This window comes from Moschus berezovskii, chromosome 14 (genome assembly GCF_049115385.1).
Source record: "Moschus berezovskii isolate FMDL1 chromosome 14, NW_MosBer_1.0, whole genome shotgun sequence".
NCBI classification, from domain to species: Eukaryota; Metazoa; Chordata; class Mammalia; order Artiodactyla; family Moschidae; genus Moschus; species Moschus berezovskii.
Window position 1 is genome coordinate 40,348,030 of NC_142473.1, and position 19,991 is coordinate 40,368,020.

At 36.1% G+C, this 19,991-nt stretch overlaps 1 protein-coding gene across 31 annotated transcripts in view; it reads left to right on the forward strand.

The window, feature by feature from the left end:
• Positions 1–19,991, forward strand: part of SOX6 (SRY-box transcription factor 6) — a 734,686-nt gene that overhangs the window by 230,883 nt on the left and 483,812 nt on the right. For 14 of the 31 annotated variants that reach the window (XM_088843058.1, XM_055423305.2, XM_055423326.2 and 11 more), the window contains exon 1: positions 5,850–5,944. The exons of 11 other annotated variants lie outside the window; for them this stretch is intronic. In XM_088843058.1, coding sequence (XP_088699184.1) covers positions 5,850–5,944 — 95 coding nt within the window. Of the gene's footprint in view, positions 1–5,849; positions 5,945–19,991 lie in introns of those variants that run through there. 6 more of the 31 variants (XM_055423307.2, XM_088843060.1, XM_088843061.1 and 3 more) reach the window with 1 other exon arrangement.

Below are 19,991 nucleotides of genomic sequence, written 5' to 3' on the forward strand. Positions count from 1 at the left end.
TTGGCAAGGTTATTTAATAATCATTTTATTTTAATCCTCTTTTTACCAAAGGAAAGAAGCCCAAAAGTGAGGAGAAAAAAGGAGCTGTGAGCCTTTTTACGTAGTCTTGAATCTGTAGCGATTGTGCTGAATTCCTAAATTAGCATTATTTTTAAGTCTTTCTTCAGAGATTAATGAGCTTTACCCAGTATTTGACCTTTTATCATTCTTGCTTTCTGCTCAGAAGTACTTCCTTCCTTCCTACAGTAGCTAGAAAAGACCGTCTCTTATCTTGTGTTACTGTAGGCAGTGGTAACAGGGCTCTCTACAAATGGTGTTATTATGGTCACTATGTTTTTATCTCAGGGGTCACGAACAAATCCATGCAACTGCTTCTAAGGATTTCAATAAATAGGACTTTTTATCCAGACAATTGCCTTTTATGTTACTTTTAAACAAAACTACTAGTCCATCAAGAGTTTCAAAAGAAAACAATTCTACAGAGTGCCGGTATGGCCGCGCAGACCAATCATCATGGCACCCATTCTCCAGTCCTTTATTTTTCAAGTCCACAACAATAGGTTGTTGATTCAATGGACAAGACCAGAACAATTAAGTTCTCTGTTTAGCAGCAGTGCAGCATTTTAATGCCCTTCTCTAATAATGGTCTCATTATTGTTATTCTAAGACTGGGCCTCAGGAGGAGGAATATTTGCTGGAGGTACGTCATTATTTTGCAAATTTCGATTAGCTCATCATGTTGTCTGTAGTGTGAAAATCGTAGCTAATTAGGGCAGCCAGTTAGACTACCAGCTTTTGAGCTTATGAGTTAAAAGGTAGCATACTTGATAGGCCAGTGATGTGAAAAAGGTGGTAAAAAGGAGGATTAGAGCAGTTGCCTTAGTAACTCCAACTTCCATCTGTGAGGGAACAATGGACTTGTGTTTCTCCCCCACCTTGGTGTAAAAATTGGTTTTGTTTTGAAAGGACAGGGTTCTTTTTATGACAATCTGGAATTCAGCCCAACTGAGTGTAGTTTTAGTTGTTAGGAGAGACCATTGGGGATAGGAAAGATGAAAGGTCATGGTGAGCTTCAAGGACATGAAAGGTTGTTGTCTCATGTAACAATGGTAGATTGTTTTTTTTTTTTTTCTAATATTTCTAGCCAGCCCCTAAGTCAGGTGATGGAACAAATACCTACAGTTTAGTCAGGTGAAACAGGAAAGGGAGGGGGAAGGAAAGGAGAAAAATGGGGTAAGAAAGAGTTCGTACTTTGTTTAAAAAAAGGGGGGAGGGTTAACTTCAATTCGCTTTTATTAAACGAAGTGATATTTCTCTGTCACTATCTCTGAGATTCCAGTGTGCTTTGGATGGTTTGCCTCTGTGGGCCATCACATCTCTGGGAAGCTCTCCAATGTGTTAGAAAATGTGATTTAAGCTTTCTTCCTGAACTCCCAGGAGGACCAGTGATGTGATACTTAACAATAAATTTAGTTGTTGTAGCTTTCTCACACTATTGGTGTTCTTAAAAGGTTTTCCTTCAAAATGCACACTGAATAAAATGAATGATAAATATGAAAGAATTTGTTTCACCACTCTACAGGGTTTTATCATAAATTCTATGAGTTTCATCACAGAAAGTTTACAGGAAACTGTTTAGATGTTGCTGCAATAGCAGCACAATTTTTTCTCTCTGTTCGTAAGAAAATGCCACGATTTTAAGAGCTATTGGAGATTTTGTATTTAGAGGATTGAATATGGTGCTATTTCTTTAAAAGCCTAAAAACCAAATCACTCTCTCTGGATTTAAAATGCCTTTATTACAGCAAAATAAGTGTCTTCTGTTTCTCTTTCATATCGATATTAAAACATTTGATATGTGTGCTTATGTGGGAGCTCCTGTTTGTGTATACGTGTGCATGTGTGTTTGTGTGTGTGTGTGCGTAGAATCAGAAGGAGTATAGGAATACTAAGTTTTTAAGCAGAAAGATCATCTTTTGATGATCAAAGGGACCTTCATATTTCTCCCTCTCTATTGTCCCCAAACAACCCTTGTGTAATTGAAGCTGGACTTGGTCCAGGGGGCTAGGGAGATTTTCAGATTCTTGAATCCCAGGTCTTTGTTTTTTCACTTTTTCTAGCCAACTGTTCTTATTGCTGTAGCTTTTCTTTTTCTGAGAAGCTGCATTCATTTAATTTATTGTAAATACTTCCTAGACTTGAAATAATAGCATCGTGAAATTGTGGCGATTAAGGGCTTTTGAGATCATCTTGTTCAATTCTTGTATTTGCAAAGTAAGAAAAGCGAGAGCAGAATGTTGAAATGACTTGCCCAAGGTAACTCAACTAGTTGAAGTAGACAAAAGATGCCATTAGCTATACTATTCAAATATAAAAACTTGAAATCAAAGGAAGAATGGAGAAACATTATAGGAACATGCTGAACTTTCCTTGTCTTTTAGTGGTTGAGGGAAATTGAAATAAGGCTAACACCAGGGGATGATGGTGGTGAGGTTACAATTCAGATCAGATTTTTATTTTGTAACTTTTAAAGCTCCATTGTAAATAAATGCAACTTTTTTTTTTTCCTGACAGCAACCCCCTGCCAAAGAAACCCCAGTATAACTGGGGAGAGATGTACCCTAAAGCTCTAGCATAGCACTCAGAAACTGTAAACTTTCTTGATCCAAGCACTGTGTGAAATACTTTCATACACATTACTATAATTTAGAATTTAAACACTTTTTCATTCCAGAGTGGCTGTTCTGTTTTCTAGTTTTTGCAGCTATTGAAAGGAACCTGATGGTATTCAAATATATTAGGTGTTGTGAGACATAAGTCAGTAAATGATTGAAAAATGCAGTATACATTTGAAATTATATAGATCAATGTATATGTTGTATTTTATTTTTGGAACAGATTAGAACATATTTAGAAAAGTTGGACTATAAAACATAAAGAATAAAATAAAATAACCTGTTATTTCATCTTATTACTTCATAATTAAAAATATACTCCCTAGTAACATTTTGGTATATTTCATTTCAGTCTTTTATCTGTGTATGTATGAGAAGAAAGGACACGTGTAGCTTGTTTATTGCCCTCTCTTCAATGCCCAGAACAGTATGTGGCTCAGAGTAGGTACAAACAAATAGTTGTTGGGGAAGTTAAAAAAAAGCAAAATAGCATCATACTGTATATATGTTTTTGTAATAAAAAATAATTTTATTGGATTTTTCCATGTTTTCAAAAATGTGATTTTTTCATGACCATATCATATACCACAGTTGTACCACAGTTTGTTTTACCATTAAATTATTGATCTCCAACTTTTCACTATTATAATGTGAAAGTTAATTTATAAGGATGTCTTTCATTTATTATTAAACTGGTAAAAATTTTAAATTGATAATAAAAATGCTTTAGGATCATAGAGCCCCACCAAACCCCATCACTTCTTTCAAGTCTTAGCTTAGATGTTATCTTCTCTTTCCAGGTCAACCTTGACCACCCTGTTTTAAAATTGTAGCCCTCCAAACATTTTTTAGCTCCCTAAGCATGTCTATTTTTTTTAATAGCCTTTATCAACTTTTAACATACTATATAATTTGTATGTCTGTTGAATTTGCCATTTCCCCCTTATATTTACTAGAATATAAACTCTAGGCAGTGGAGAATTTTTTGCTATTTTTGTCAGTTATATTCCCCAGTATCCAGAACATAGTAGATGCTCAACAATATTTGTTGAATGCATTTATTGAAACTTAAAAAGATGGAAACGTCTATTTTTAAAGTCAAGAATCAATCTCTTTTTTTTTCTCACATGGGCAACTCTCATCAACTAATCTGTGCACTACTGGCCAAGGAATTCTGTTTTCTCAATGTTCAATTGTACACATTTTCCAGTTAAATTAAATCATAGCACTTGACTGAATCTTGGATAGGCCGTACTGGATACAGTCTAAATGTCTTGCAACAAATGTTTCCAGCTCTTGCTACTTGAAGTCACTCTGAACTCCAGTTTTAGAGAGATAGTTCTGGATGAGAAATGTCACCAGTGTCACTCCAAATGATCCTTTTCCTTGTCTAGAAGTCCTTTTGGTAAGACTTCTAAGGTTTGGGTCTGATCTCAGTAAACTCAGCTTAACCTGGTTACTTTTATTTCGGGATGATTTAACCTTATTCTGCTTCTGATATTGCTCCTTTTTTTGAAATTTCTTAGGGAAGACACTTTGCAAACTCCTGTTTACTACTTTCAGTCTATACGGTTTATTGTGCTGTGTGTACTTAGTCGCTCAGTCATGTCCGACTCTTGCGACCCCATAGACTGTAGCCCTCCAGGCTCCTCTGTCCATGGGATTCTCCAGGAAAGAACACTGGAGTGGGTTGCCATGCCTTCCTGCAGGGGATCTTCCTGACCTAGGGATTGAATCAGGTCTCCTGCGCTGCAGTCAGAGTCTTTACCAACTGAGCTACGAGGGAAAGTATTTTTATTTAAAAATAGTGTAAAACAAACAAACAAAAAAAATCATCATTAATGTCCTTTGTGGAAAAGTGTTAATTATAATCTTTATATACTAGCAATTTATATAGCTATAATAATCCCCTTCTTTTAGTGTTTATAGTTTTAAAGCTCTTTAGTAAATATGGTCTTAATTATCAAAATAATCTTAGATGCACAAGGCATGTTTATTATACCCATTAAGGGACCATTGCACAGAAAAGTTTGGATACTTAATCTAAACATAAATTTAGGAAGTGATAGAGACCACTAGAATCCAAGTCTTCTGAGTTCTACTAGTCCAGTACTGTTTCTCTTTTAGTCATTTTACCTTCTCTCCAGGTTAAATAATCATCGTTTTGTTGTTTCTTAATAGATCCCATGAAAATAGAAACAAATTATTGGAATTACACTTTTTTCCATTTTATCTTACCTTGTTTACTATTCCGATTCTCAAGGACTTTTCTATAGCTTTCTATGGTTCTTCTTTTTCCGTAGTCGTCATATTTTCCTTTATTCTATTAACATGGGCTTTTGTAGCAATTGTAAAGCCACTGACTGACATGTGTGTCTTTTTGCCTTTTAGCGAGCTGTTCATTTCACATCTCTAGATAAGAATAAGCATGTTCTGTTGATCATAATAGGTATCGAACAAACTCATAGGGGTCCACTGAGATGCAAACAGCTTTGGGAGAAAGTTAATATAGTAGGCAGTGCATTAGGTAAAAGACTGGACAATGAACACTATCAAGTGGAGTTCATGTATGTAGAAGAGAGGTGCGAAACACAAGATTAAAGTGTTTCATGAAACAGACAAACCAAGAAAAATCTGAGGCAAGTGGTAAGAGATTTAGGCAGCTAGGCCATAGACATCAAGTGGAGTTAAAGGACAGATTCCAGTTTCTGAGTAGTCTGCAAGTAGAAGGTTACCAAGTTCACAGAAGGGTCATGGTCTTAGATGGACTAGTGCACTCAGGTATAGCAAAACAAGTAGACTCTAGTATTAGAATGAAAGCAAAAAATCAGAGTCTAACTAGCAGCAAGTGATTAATTTCATTCTGAGTTCCGAAAGATTGGGTTGGAGTCTCTTTTGAATGAGGTCAGAAATGGTCCTAGAGCAGTGGCTCTCAAATTTTTAATATATGTAAGAATCACCTAGGGTGCTTTGGATTTCTGAAGCAAGGCCCAGGTGTATGTATTTTTAACAAGAGCCCCAGACTTTTTTCTGTTCCAAGTATCTACTGATCACATTTGTAGAAAATTGGCATAAAGCCTGAGATGGTACTTACAGTAGGTTAAGGGACCCAGTAATCACAAATCTTGAGAGAGATTTAGATGTTGAAAGTCAGACCTTTCTACTAAGAGAAAAATGTATCTGTTTTTCTCAAAGCTGATTTGTATTTATCTACATGTAAGAAGGAAGAAGACTTGGACTGATATGTACTCGACTGATCCATATGTGTTGTAAGTCTATTATGTTTTTCTCCTTATGTATATTATGTATGTTACTTGTTTATGACCTGAGTGCTTTTATAATATCCAACATAAAGATTTGTACCTTTTAGTGTAAAAAAGTAAGGCTGACTGTTCTTTTGTACCTAATCTAAACTGTCTCTCATTTTTACTTTCAATTTGTTATCTGCATAATCGAATTTCCTCTTTTCTTTCCCGAGTCATAAATTGATTAGCATGAGTTGGGCAGATTGCTGTAATGCTAAGGGTTAACCAGAAGAGAATTACAAATGAACTATCTAGAAAGTTGATTATTAATCCAGCTAGAGAAGAAATATCCTTTTACTTAGCAAGAATGAGTATCTGAAGAGCTGATAATATTGTTCAGGCAGTGAGGTGGAATGGCAGAGCTTGGTAAGTAAAACAAAACTTGGGATTAATCTTTTATATCAGTTTTAAAAAATTCCTAGAATGTTGATATATTTAAATAGTTAAATCTAATATGAATTTATAAGCTGCTGGAACAAATCTAAAAATTTCCAAATGTGTTTGCTAATGAGATCCCCACACAGACTATCGGTATAAGTTAACTGAAAAGTATTTACATAAGTAGATAAATATATTTAATTTCGAATATTTATAAAAATATGTGATTAGATTTGTGATTAAGAACAAGGAAGTGGGCATGGAGGAATGATTGCTCTAAGTCCAAACCTCATACTGAAGAATATTGAGTGACAACTGTTGTTGTTTTCTCACAAGATCAAGTTCTGGATTCTTAGATATGAAAATGAAAATATAATTTAAAATATAATATTTGCATAAAGATTCAGTGAGATATTTTTCAGACTTATAGGTGACAAAAATTGTCATAAGTTCTCTTATTTTCTGGGTCCTACTCCTCATTTCACCCTGATGTTTAATTTAAGGACCTTTCTAAAGACAGCTTTTATTGTATTTGTGAATTGGAAGGGAAGAGAAATGAGAGGATCTGTGCTATTTGTACAAAGAAAATTAAGTGAAAAGATATGATTTTAATAATGTTCTTCCTTCAAAGACTGCTCCTCCTGTTGTAGAAATTTTGATGTCAATATTCAATTCTATATGATTGAATTTCCCCATAAATTACTTGATATTACAAAAATGAACCTTTTAAACATAGTATGGACCATACCGAATATTACTGCAGCTTTGTGCAGTATTAAATCATTCCAATGTAGTATTATATTCAGAAGTTAGTAAACTTATTAAAATTGTGCACCAGCAAATGAAGAATTTTAACCTTTCCTTTAAAAGTATCTTTTTGTGCCAGTAAAAAGGCCTTGACATTTCATTATTTAATGTTCACATAAGCACAGAAAAAATATTTTTAAAAAGCTGTAAGTATTAAAAGTATGTGTTATGTGTGTACATGTGTTTGTGAATGCATCAAAAGTATATATACATTCAAAATACCGGAGCACCATTTGGACATATACACTCAGTTTTTTTTTTTTAATGTTCTAATGTTGTGACTCATATTCAAAACTGGGAATATTAACTATAGTAAGTGAAATAATAAGGACAATAGTTAAAATTTATTGAGCTCTTGTGTGCTAAATGCTGTGTTGAATGTCTTATCTCATTTAATCCGCATATTATTTCTGTGGTTGTTGGAAATCTACAAGGATTGTAGTGTATGCTACCACAAAGAGTAAGGTAATTGAAGAGCCTTTTACATCTTATGCTAAACGTCTAGAAAATGAAGGCCCACGAAACAAATTGTGTAAGAGAGGAGATCCTTAAATTCTGTGTGCTTGTCTTTCTCAAAATTGAGATTTACTATGAGCCTGGGAAAGAAAAATAGAAGATTAGTCAGTGATTCCTAGCAATCATTAATTCTTTAAACAATCTTTTATTATGAAAAGTTTAGTTCAAAAACGTATAAATAAGTTAAAATACTGTATGTTTATAAGAAATGAAACATTACTAATACAGTCCAAATCCTATGTGAATTCTTTCCCAATTTTTTGTCTTCCTCTCTTTATGCTAGAGGTAACCATTTTTTTGAATTTGGTGTTTGTTATTCTCATACTTTATACTTAAATTTCATTTTCACTATGTATATGGAGGAAAAGCTCCAGTTAATCATTCTTTGAGATTTAGGATAGACCTTTTCTTGGCTTCCTGTTACACTTTAATTAAAACCAAAATCCTTAACACAATATGCAAAGCTCTGGCCCCATATAATGTGACCCTTGCATTACCACCCTTAGCTCTTGCCTTTTTCCTAATGACCCTCTTTGATTCAGCTGGTATCCTGATCTATACTCTCCAAGTTTTTTCCTGCTCTCAGGTCTTCATGTTACGCCATCTTCTCAACTGGAATATACTTCTCCTTACTGTTCTTCAGAGTGATTCCTACTTATTCTTCAGCTCTCTGTTTAAATGTCATTTCCTCAGAGAAACCTTCCCTGATCCTTCCAATTCAAATCTTGTTTGCCTGCAAAGATCTCACTGTAAACCCTTTAATAATAGCAGATATTGCAATTTTAAATTATGTAATTTGTTTGTGTGATTTTTGCCTAATGTTTGTCCTTCACCCTGGATTGAATTATTTTATTCTCACGTTTCCCCTTATATTTATCCACATGGTTTTGTACATTACAGGCATTCATAGATATTTGTTGTTATCAAGGAAAGGAATGTGGTGAGTGAAGAAGAAGAAAGGGAGACTGAGAAAGAAAACTACATATACATGGGTCTGTGGGTTAGTTGATATATACTGTTAAGGTTAAATTATGCAACTTGAATCCAGTTTAAGATTAGGGTGAGAGAGGTGGTAGGGACCTTGTTTGTTTCTTAAATCTAGTTGCAGAATGTATCTGTTATCCGCTGTTGCTTCTTGTTTTTCAGTGCAATCTTTGACTTTTGTGTTCTCATTTTTGGGACTCTGCATTCCTGAACTGAGCTTTCTTTTTTTTTTTTAACTTCATTAAAAAAAAATTTTTTTTTTATTGGAGGCTAATTTACAATATTATATTGGTTGGTTTTGCCATACATTGACATGAATCCGCCCCGGGTGTACATGAGGGAACTGAGCTTTCAAGTTGTAAACTTACAGAGCAGCCCCAGCATTTATAATATTAATGTGGAGACGCTACAGTGGGCTCTAAAAATCTGGAAAAATTTCTGACACACAGATGAGGAAATACATATGGTGCTTTTGCATAAGAAAGCCATGAGGCCGTTTATAAGAGTTTTCAGGTGCATGACTATAACTAAAATATTCATAGTAGTGACACTTGCTGTTATAATGGTAGGCAGTTTGATTTTTTAAGGGGAGTATAGAGAAGATTATAAAAAAGGAGTAAAGAAAATGAAATCAGGCTGAAAGGAGGACTAAGGTTTTCAAAATATCAGAATATACTTATGTTGTACTCTGTAAATCTTTTCTGGCATTTGTAATTAAAATCCAAGGCCAAAAGATGGTGCTGAAATTTTTTTTTTAGTTGTTGATATGGGGAAAGGAGACAAAAAGGGGGATAAAAAAGAATTTAATTAAAATGTCTTAGTGTTAAAAGGAGGGGATTTGGAAAGTGTCTCATTTGTGGTTATAGAAGGTACCATTATTAATAATAATAGTGTACCTTACATTTTAATTTTTATTACTCCTTACACTTTTGAATGAACTTTTTCATATATTACCTTATACATTTCTTTTATTAGCCCCATGAGATAGTTAAAGTGGGGGTCTTATTATCGTCAGTTTATATTGAGGAAAACTAGGAACAAACAGAAATCAGAGAGAAGCCGACTAAGACTTGAAAACAATTCTGAGGTTTAGTTTTGTAGGCAAGACTAATATTCACTCTGCTTATACCTTTCCATACAGGATTGGAGGGTATAATTAGGTTCTTTTAAGGACCAAGATCATTGGGGTGGATGTCCTCTATAGCAGTGGTCCCCAAACTTTTTGGCACCAGGGACCAGTTTCTTGGAAGACAGTTTTTCACAGACTGGGGGTGGAGATGGGGCATGGTTTCAGGATGTTTGAAGTGCACTTACATTTATTATGCACTTTATTTTTGTTATTAGTACATCAGCTCTAACTTAGATCATCAAGCATTAGATCCTGGAGGTTGGAGACCCCTGCTCTATAGGTTTCCTAGACTTAAATATTTTATTTTTTTCAAGTTGCAAAGTAGTTAACCATCTCCAGCAAATAGAACTGAGATGGTTAAATGCATATACTTAATAGATACACTGCTAAGCCTATTCTAAATTAAGGCTTACTGGGTGAAGTAATAGTTTCCTAATATCTTGTGATATCAGGAGCCCAGTCCTCTCCTGATATCTTAGGGTTCCAAGAATAAGCAGACATGGAATTTATAAGAATGAAATGTCTTAACATGTGAAGTAAATAAATTGTAGCTTAAATAAAAGCATGTGATGAAGCAGCGGGTACAAGCCCTTGAATGGAAACCTGTCATTTGAACTGAAGATGGACATTTTTTGGCACTTGTTGAAAATATTTTTTTAAATAACATGTGGAAGGCAATGTGTATATTGCATTTATGCATGTGTGCATGCAGGTGGAGGGGTATTTCTTTGAGAACAAAGAAACGCCAGCAGGTATTTGTAATGATTAGCCAAGAAAGCTGTTTGCTGCATTTAAAGTAAAAGCCAAACCTTGTATTTTTCAATTGGACAAAGAGCGTTGTTGCAGAGAAATTCAAATTCGTACTCTTTCTGGGCCAGCAGGCAGAAGCCTCCCATAGGTTACAGGAACCAGACATGTTCACTCTGAAATACAGAAGTCTCAAGAGAATCTAATATCTGTCCTAAGATGGATAAATTGCTGCTGTAGGGGAATAGCGTGTACTGTGGAGAGCCAAACCCAGGTTATCAGGTGAAAGTTACAGGGAACCAGAGTCACAGGAACAGCAGAAGAAATGCTTTGTAATAGCTGCAGTTGTCTAAAAATGGGATGAAATTCTTTGTTGATATGATGAAGGCCTTGCTACTGGGAGGAATTGGGAAGAAAGAAAAAAGTGTTGGATTATAGCAAGTTGTTTCAGTAGTGATGTTTCTAAGAAGATGTCCTCTATATGTTAACTGGCTAAGACAAGGATGTGAGTCAACATAGCAAGGATGTATTCTTATGTGAAACCAAGGATGATTGTGATGAAGGCCAGTCTTACTTTCTGGGTTGCTCGGCTCTATTTACTCTAGTATGTCAGTTTAAAAATTCACCAATTTTTATCTGTAGACAGCCACTTGATGCCTAAAATTGTCCCAACTAAGACCTTTAAACTTCACAGATATTCTCAAACCTCAGAAGAACTGGCATAAGAGAATGAAATAATAAGGGAGAAAAAGAGAAATCTGTTAGTTTCTCCATTGGGTCCAGATATAGAGAAGAAGAATTTATTAATAATGCGATTTAGGGAGAACAAATTAAAAAACATCACTAAATTCACTAAATTACCTTTGAAGGCTCCTGAACTTTGGTACATTAATAAGATAAAGGATGATGTTTTTAAGCACCTTGGAGATTTCCTGTTAAGTTTCTCCATACTGAGGTAGTGCTTTCATTTGAACAATTAAATTAAAAAGTAATACACAAATATATTCTTGTTCTAGAGTACCTTGCATATAGTAGGAAATCATTAAATGTTACTTGAATGAATAATTCTTGAAAAAAGTGAAGGAAATTTTCCTTAATGTCTCTTCCCACCTCAGATTCTATTTCTCCTCCCCAAATATATTTTCTATCTTTCCAGACCTCTTTCTATATAATGATATACATATATACACAATTATATAGAAATGTGCAATTTTATTTTGTGTGAGGGTGGCATTCTCCCCTTTTACAGATAATCGCTTTATACTTTACATATCCTTTTTTTTCATGAAAATTCTGACTTAGACCTTTGTCAATTTATATATTTTAACTTTATTTTCTTCTGTGTAATATTTTATACTACATATATACCATTATTATATTGATAGGCATCTAGGTTATTTACAATTTAAGTATTCTTAGTTGAAATGTTAGATATTTAAAACTTAGATGGCAAAATATAACTCTATTTAAACATACATAAAATGGGCATGGGAAGTTTCTACCTGATGGGATTATGAGAATTAAGGACACTGAAGGGAAAAGATTAGAATGTGTAAAGGCATGTGTTAGTTGTGTGTTAGTTGCTCAGTTGTGTCTGACTCTTTGCGACCTCATGGACTGTAGCCCACCAGACTCCATGGGATTTCCCAGGCAAGAATACTGGAGTTGGTTGCCATTCCCTTCTCCAGGGGATCTTCCTTACCCAGGGATCAAACACAGGTCTCCTAGGCATAGAGTGAATAAACTATATTATTTACTCATTCATTAATGAAACAGAAGAAGTCTTTATTATCAGAGGATAATTGGTAGTGAGAAAAGGTCAATAATTTCATCCATTTAAAATCGAGTGGGGATAACAACTATAAACTCTGGACAAAACATGAAAAGCAACTATTTGAAGATACTGGAGAACAATCCAAAGCAGGCTAAATCTTCAGAGGAGATGACATTTGGAAGAAGGGATATTTGGGTAAGTTTTTCATTTTCATTTTCATTTTCATTTTCACGGTTTCAGTATGAAGGTAGGCTCAGTTTATAAAACTCCAGTAGAAAAACTAGCAGACTTTCTGGCCTGGGGAACTAGTAGAACAGACTTTGGAGCAACCACAACTACTGGGACGTGAGGATGTAATCCTGGAAAAGAATCACAGAAAGTGACTCCTAAATTCTATGTATAAATTTTGCCTCTGACTGATCTGCAAGCCATACATGCTCAGGACAGGTGTTAAGAGTTCACATAAGGCTTAAAGAACTAAATAGATATTTAAGCTGCTGCCCATTGCAGGTGAGACAGAATGTGCAGTTTGAGTCTAAGCAAATAAGCTTTTTGCTAAACAAACAAAAAGGGATACTTTTTCAGTTCAGTTCAGTCGTGACCGATTCTTTGTGACCCCATGAATCACAGCACGCCAGGCCTCCCTGTCCATCACCAACTCCCAGAGTTCACTCAAACTCATGTCCATCGAGTTGGTGATGCCATCCAGCCATCTCATCCTCTGTCGTCCCCATCTCCTCCCGCCCCCAATCCTTGCCAGCATCAGAGTCTTTTCCAGTGAGTCAACTCTTCGCATGAGGTGGCCAAAGTATTGCAGTTTCAGCTTTAGCATCAGTCCTTCTAATGAACACCCAGGATCGATCTCCTTTAGGATGGACTGGTTGGATCTCCTTGCAGTCCAAGGGACTCTCAAGAGTCTTCTCCAGCACCACAGTTCAAAAGCATCAATTCTTTGGTGATAAGCTTTCTTCACAGTCCAACTCTCACATCCATACATGACCACTGGAAAAACCATAGCCTTGACTAGACGGACCTTTGTTGTCTCTGCTTTTTAATATACTATCTAGTTTGGTCATAACTTTCCTTCCAAGGAGTAAGCGTCTTTTAATTTCATGGCTGCAGTCAGCATCTGCAGTGATTTTGGAGCCCCCCAAAATAAAGTCTGACACTGTTTCCACTGTTTCCCCATATATTTGCCATGAAGTGATGGGACCAGATGCCATGATCTTTGTTTTCTGAATGTTGAACCTTCAACATTCAAGCCAACCTTTTCACTCTCCTCTTTCACTTTCATCAAGAGGCTTTTTAGTTCCTCTTCACTTTCTGCCATTTGCTGCTGCTGCTGCTGCTAAGTCACTTCAGTCGTGTCCGACTCTGTATGACCCCATAGATGGCAGCCCACCAGGCTACCCCATCCCTGGGATTCTCCAGGCAAGAACACTGGAGTGGGTTGCTATTTCCTTCTCCAATGTGTGAAAGGGAAAAGTGAAAGTGAAGTCGCTCAGTCCTGTCCGACTCTTAGCGACCCCACGGACTGCAGCCTACCAGGCTCCTCCATCCATGGGATTTTCTAGGCAAGAGTACTGGAGTGGCTTGCCATTGTCTTCTCTGTTCTGCCATTTAGAGCACTATAAAAGAATCCAGAGTCTCTATGACATAATGGTCATGATATCTAAGGTGAAGTTGAAAGTCTCTCAGTCATGTCTGATTCTGCCACCCCATGGACTATACAGTCCATGGAGTACTAGAGTGAGTAGCCTTTTCCTTCTCCAGGGGATCTTCCCAACCCAGGGATTGAACCCAGGTCTCCTGCATTGCAGGTGGACTCTTTACCATCTGAGTCACCAGGGAAGCCAGAATACTGGAGTGGGTAGTCTATCCCTTCTCCAGTGGCTCTTCCCAACCCAGGAATTGAACAGGGGTCTCCTGCATTGCAGGCAGATTTTTTACCAACTGAGCTATGAGGGAAGCCATGATATCTAAGAATAATCTCAAATTACTCAACAAACAAAGAATGGGGAAAGTGTTAAATAATAGGGCATTTCAGCAGAGAGATAGAAATTTCAAAATATCCAGATGGGAACTTATAACTGAAAAAAACTGAAAGATATGGTATCTGAAATGAGACTAACTTTTTTTTTTAAATTTTACAATATTATATTGGTTGGTTTTGCCATACATTGACATGAATCTGCCCCTGGTGTACATGAGATCCCCCTCCCGAACCCCCCTCCCACCTCCCTCCTCCCCTTATCCTCCCTCTGGGTCAATCCCGCATACCAGACCCGAGCATCCTGTAAAAAGCATCAATCCTGAACTGGTGATTCGTTTCACATATGATAATATACATGTTTCAATGCCATTCTCCGAAACCATCCCATCCTCACACTCTCCCACAGAATCCCAAAGACTGTTCTATACATCTGTGTCTCTTTTGTTGTCTCGTATACAGGGTGATCATTTGCCTCTTTCTAAATTCCATATATATGCGTTAGTATATTGTATTGGTGTTTTTCTTTCTGGCTTACTTCACTCTGTATAATAGGCTCTAGTTTCATGCACCTCATTAGAACTGGTTCAAATGCATTCTTTTTAATGGCTGAGTAATACTCCATTGTGTATATGTACCAGAGCTTTCTTTTTTTTAAATTTATTTATTTTTTATTGGAGGCTAATTATTTTACAACATTATATTGGCTGGTTTTGCCATACATTGACATGAATCCGCCCCGGGTGTACGTGAGTTCCCCCTCCTGAACCCTCCTCCCACCTCCCTCCTCCCCTTATCCTCCCTCTGGGTCATCCCCGCACACCAGCCCCAAGCATCCTGTAACATGCATCGACCCTGAACTGGTGATTCATTTCACATATGACAACATACATGTTTCAAAGCCATTCTCGCAAATCATCTCACCCTCACCCTCTCCCACAGAGTCCAAAAGACTGTTCTATACATCTGTGTTTCTTTTGCTGTCTCGTATACAGGGTTATCATTTGCATCTTTTTAAATTCCATATATATGCGTTAATATACTATGTTGGTGTTTTTCTTTCTGGCTTCCTTCACTCTGTATAATAGGCTCCAGTTTCATCCACCTCGTTAGAACTGATTCAAATGTATTCTTTTTAATGGCTGAGTAATACTCCATTGTGTATATGTACCAAAGCTTTCTTATCCATTCATCTGCAGATGGACATCTAGGTTGCTTCCATGTCCTGTCTATTGTAAACAGTGCTGCAATGAACATTGGAGTACATGTGTCTCTTTCAATTCTGGTTTCCTCGGTGTGTATGCCCAGGAGTACAATTGCTGGATCATATGGCAGTTCTATTTCCAGTTTTTTGAGGAATCTCCACACTGTTCTCCATAGTGGCTGTACTAGTTTGCATTCCCACCAACAGTGTAAGAGGGTTCCCTTCTCTCCACACCCTCTCCAGCATTTATTGCGTGTAGACTTTTGGATAGCAGCCATTCTGACTGGTGTGAAATGGTATCTCATTGTGGTTTTGATTTGCATTTCTCTGATTATGAGGGATGTTGAGCATTTTTTCATGTGTTTGTTAGCCATCTTTATGTCTTTGGAGAAATGTCTGTTTAGTTCTTTGGCCCATTTTTTGATTGGGTTATTTATTTTTCTGGAATTGAGCTGCAGGAGCTGCTTGTGTATTTTGGAGATTAATCCTTTATCAATTGCTTCATTTGCTATTATTTTCTCCCATTCTGAAGACTGTTTTTTCACCTTGCTTATAGTTTCCTTTGCTGTGCAGAAGCTTTTGATTTTTAATTAGGTCCCATTTGTTTATTTTTGCTTTTATTTCCAATATTCTGGGAGGTGGGTCATGGAGGATCCTGCTGTGATTTATGTCAGAGAGTGTTTTGCCTATGTTCTCCTCTATGAGTTTTATAGTTTCTGGTCTTACATTTAGTTCTCTAATCCATTTTGAGTTTATTTTGTATATGGTGTTAGGAAGTGTTCTAGTTTCATTCTTTTACAAGTGGCTGACCAGTTTTCCCAGCACCATTTGTTAAAGATAGTGTCTTTTCTCCATTTTATATTCTTGCCTCCTTTGTCAAAGATAAGGTGTCCATAGGTGCGTGGATTTATCTCTGGGCTTTCTATTTTGTTCCATTGATCTATATTTCTGTCTTTTTGCCAGTACCATACTGTCTTGATGACTGTGGCTTTGTAGTAGAGCCTGAAGTCTGACAGGTTAATTCCCCCAGTTCCATTCTTCTTCCTCAAGATTGCTTTGGCTATTTGAGGTTTTTTGTATTTCCATACAAATTGTGAGATTATTTGTTCTAGTTCTGTGAAAAATATTGTTGGTAGCTTGATAGGGATTGCATTGAATGTATAAATTACTTTGGGTAGTATATTCATTTTTACAATATTTTTTCTTCCGATCCACGAACATGGTATATTTCTCCATCTATTAGTGTCCTCTTTGATTACTTTCACTAGTGTTTTATAGTTTTCTATGTACAAGTCTTTTGTTTCCTTAGGTAGATATATTCCTAAGTATTTAATTCTTTTTGTTGCAACAGTGAATGGAATAGTTTCCTTAATTTCTTTTTCTATTTTCTCATTATTAGTGTATAGGAATGCAAGTGATTTCTGAGTTTTGATTTTATATCCTGCAACTTTACTGTATTCATTGATTAGCTCTAGTAGTTTTCTGGTAGAGTCTTTAGGGTTTTCTGTGTAGAGGATCATGTCATCAGCGAACAGTGAAAGTTTTACTTCTTCTTTTCCAATTTGTATTCCTTTTATGTCTTTTTCTGCTCTGACTGCTGTGGCCAAAACTTCCAGAACTATGTTGAATAGTAGTGGTGAGAGTGGGCACCCTTGTCTTGTTCCTGACTTTAGGGGAAATGCTTTCAGTTTTTCACCGTTGAGGATAATGTTTGCTGTGGGTTTGTCATATATAACTTTTATTATGTTGAGATATGTCCCTTCTATTCCCACTTTCTGGAGGGTTTTTATCATAAATGGATGTTGAATTTTGTCGAAGGCTTTCTCTGCATCTATTGAGATAATCATATGATTTTTATTTTTCAGTTTGTTAATGTGGTGTATTACGTTGATTGATTTGCGTATATTGAAGAATCCTTGCATTCCTGGGATAAAGCCCACTTGGTCATGATGTATGATCTTCTTAATGTGTTGTTGGATTCTGATTGCTAGAATTTTGTTAAGGATTTTTGCATCTATGTTCATCAGTGATATTGACCTGTAGTTTTCTTTTTTTGTGGGATCTTTACCAGGTTTTGGGATTAGTGTGGTGGTGGCCTCGTAGAATGAGTTTGGAAGTTTCCCTTCCTCTGCAATTTTCTGGAAGAGTTTGAGTAGAATAGGTGTTAGCTCTTCTCTAAATTTTTGGTGGAATTCAGCTGTGAAGCCGTCTGGACCTGGGCTTTTGTTTGCTGGAAGATTTTTGATTACAGCCTCTAGTTCCGTGCTTGTGATGGGTCTGTTCAGATTTTCTATTTCTTCCTGGTTCAGTTTTGGAAAGTTGTACTTTTCTAGGAATTTGTCCATTTCTTCCAGGTTATTCATTTATTTGCATATAATTGCTGATAGTATTCTCTAGTAATCCTTTGTATTTATGTGTTGTCGGTTGTGATCTCTCCATTTTCATTTCTAATTTTATTGATTTGGTTCTCCTCCCTTTGTTTCTTGATGAGTCTGGCTAGTGGTTTGTCAATTTTATTTACCTTCTCAAAGAACCAGCTTTTGGCTTTGTTGATTTTTGCTATGGTCTCTTTTGTTTCTTTTGCATTTATCTCTGCCCTAATTTTTACGATTTCTTTCCTTCTACTAACCCTGGGGTTCTTCATTTCTTCCTTTTCTAATTTCTTTAGATGTAGAGTTAGGTTATTTAGTTGACTTTTTTCTTGTTTCTTGAGGTGTGCCTGTATTGCTGTGAACTTCCCTCTTAGCACTGCTTTTACAGTGTCCCAGAGGTTTTGGGTTGTTGTGTTTTCATTTTCATTCATTTCTATGCATATCTTGATTTCTCTTTTGATTACTTCTATGATTTGTTCATTATTCATCAGCTTGTTGTTCAGCCTCCATATGTTGGCATTTTTAATAGTTTTTCTCCCATAATTGAGATCTAATCTTACTGCATTGTGGTCAGAAAAGATGCTTGGAATGATTTCAATTTTTTTGAATTTACCAAGGCTAGATTTATGGCCCAGGATGTGATCTATCCTGGAAAAGGTTCCGTGTGCACTTGAGAAAAGGTGAAATTCATTGTTTTGGGGTGAAATGTCCTATAGATATCTATTAGATCTAACTGGTCTATTGTATCATTTAAAGTTTGTGTTTCCTTGTTAATTTTCTGTTTAGTTGATCTATCCATAGATATAAGTGGGGTATTAAAATCTCCCACTATTATTGCATTGTTGTTAATTTCCCCTTTCATACTTATTAGTAAATGTCTTACATATTGCGGTGCTCCTATGTTGGGTGCATAAATATTTATAATTGTTATATCTTCTTCTTGGATTGATCCTTTGATCATTATGTAGTTTTCTTCTTTGTCTCTTTTCACAGCCTTTGTTTTAAAGTCTATTTTATCTGATATGAGTATTGCTACTCCTGCTTTCTTTTGGTCTCTATTTGCATGGAATATCTTTTTCCAACCCTTCACTTTCAGTCTGTATGTGTCCCTCGTTTTGAGGTGGGTCTCTTGTAGACAACATATATGTGGGTCTTGTTTTTGTATCCATTCAGCCAGCCTTCGTCTTTTTGTTGGGGCATTCAAGCCATTTACGTTTAAGGTAATTATTGATAAGTATGATCCCGTTGCCATTTTCTTTATTGCTTTGGGTTTGAGTTTATACACCCTTTCTGTGTTTCCTGTCTAGAGAAGATCCTTTAGCATTTGTTGGAGAGCTGGTTTGGTGATGCTGAATTCTCTCAGCTTTTGCTTGTCTGTAAAGCTTATGATTTCTCCTTCATATTTGAATGAGATCCTTGCTAGGTACAGTAATCTGGACTGTAGGTTATTTTCTTTCATCACTTTAAGTATGTCTTGCCATTCCCTCCTGGCCTGAAGAGTTTCTGTTGAAAGATCAGCTGTTATCCTTATGGGAATCCCCTTGTGTGTTATTTGTTGCTTTTCCCTTGCTGCTTTTAATATTTGTTCTTTGTGTTTGATCTTTGTTAATTTGATTAATATGTGTCTTGGAGTATTTCGCCTTGGGTTTATCCTGTTGGGGACTCTCTGGGTTTCTTGGACTTGGGTGATTATTTCTTTCCCCATTTTAGGGAAGTTTTCAACTATTGTCTCCACAAGTATTCTCTCATGGTCTTTCTTTTTGTCTTCTTCTGGGACTCCTATGATTCGAATGTTGGAGTGTTTAACATTGTCCCAGAGGTCTCTAATATTGTCCTCATTTCTTTTAATTCGTTTTTCTTTTTTCCTCTCTGTTTCATTTATTTCTACAATTCTATCTTCTAGCTCCATTATCCTGTCTCTGCCTCTGTTATTCTACTGTTTGTTCCCTCCAGAGTGTTTCTGATCTCATCTATTGCATTATTCATTGTATATTGACTCTTTTTTATTTCCTCTAAATCCTTATTAAACCTTTCTTCCATTTTCTCAATCGTTTTCTCCAGGTTATTTATCTGTAACTCCATTTTGCTTTCAAGATTTTGAATCATTTTC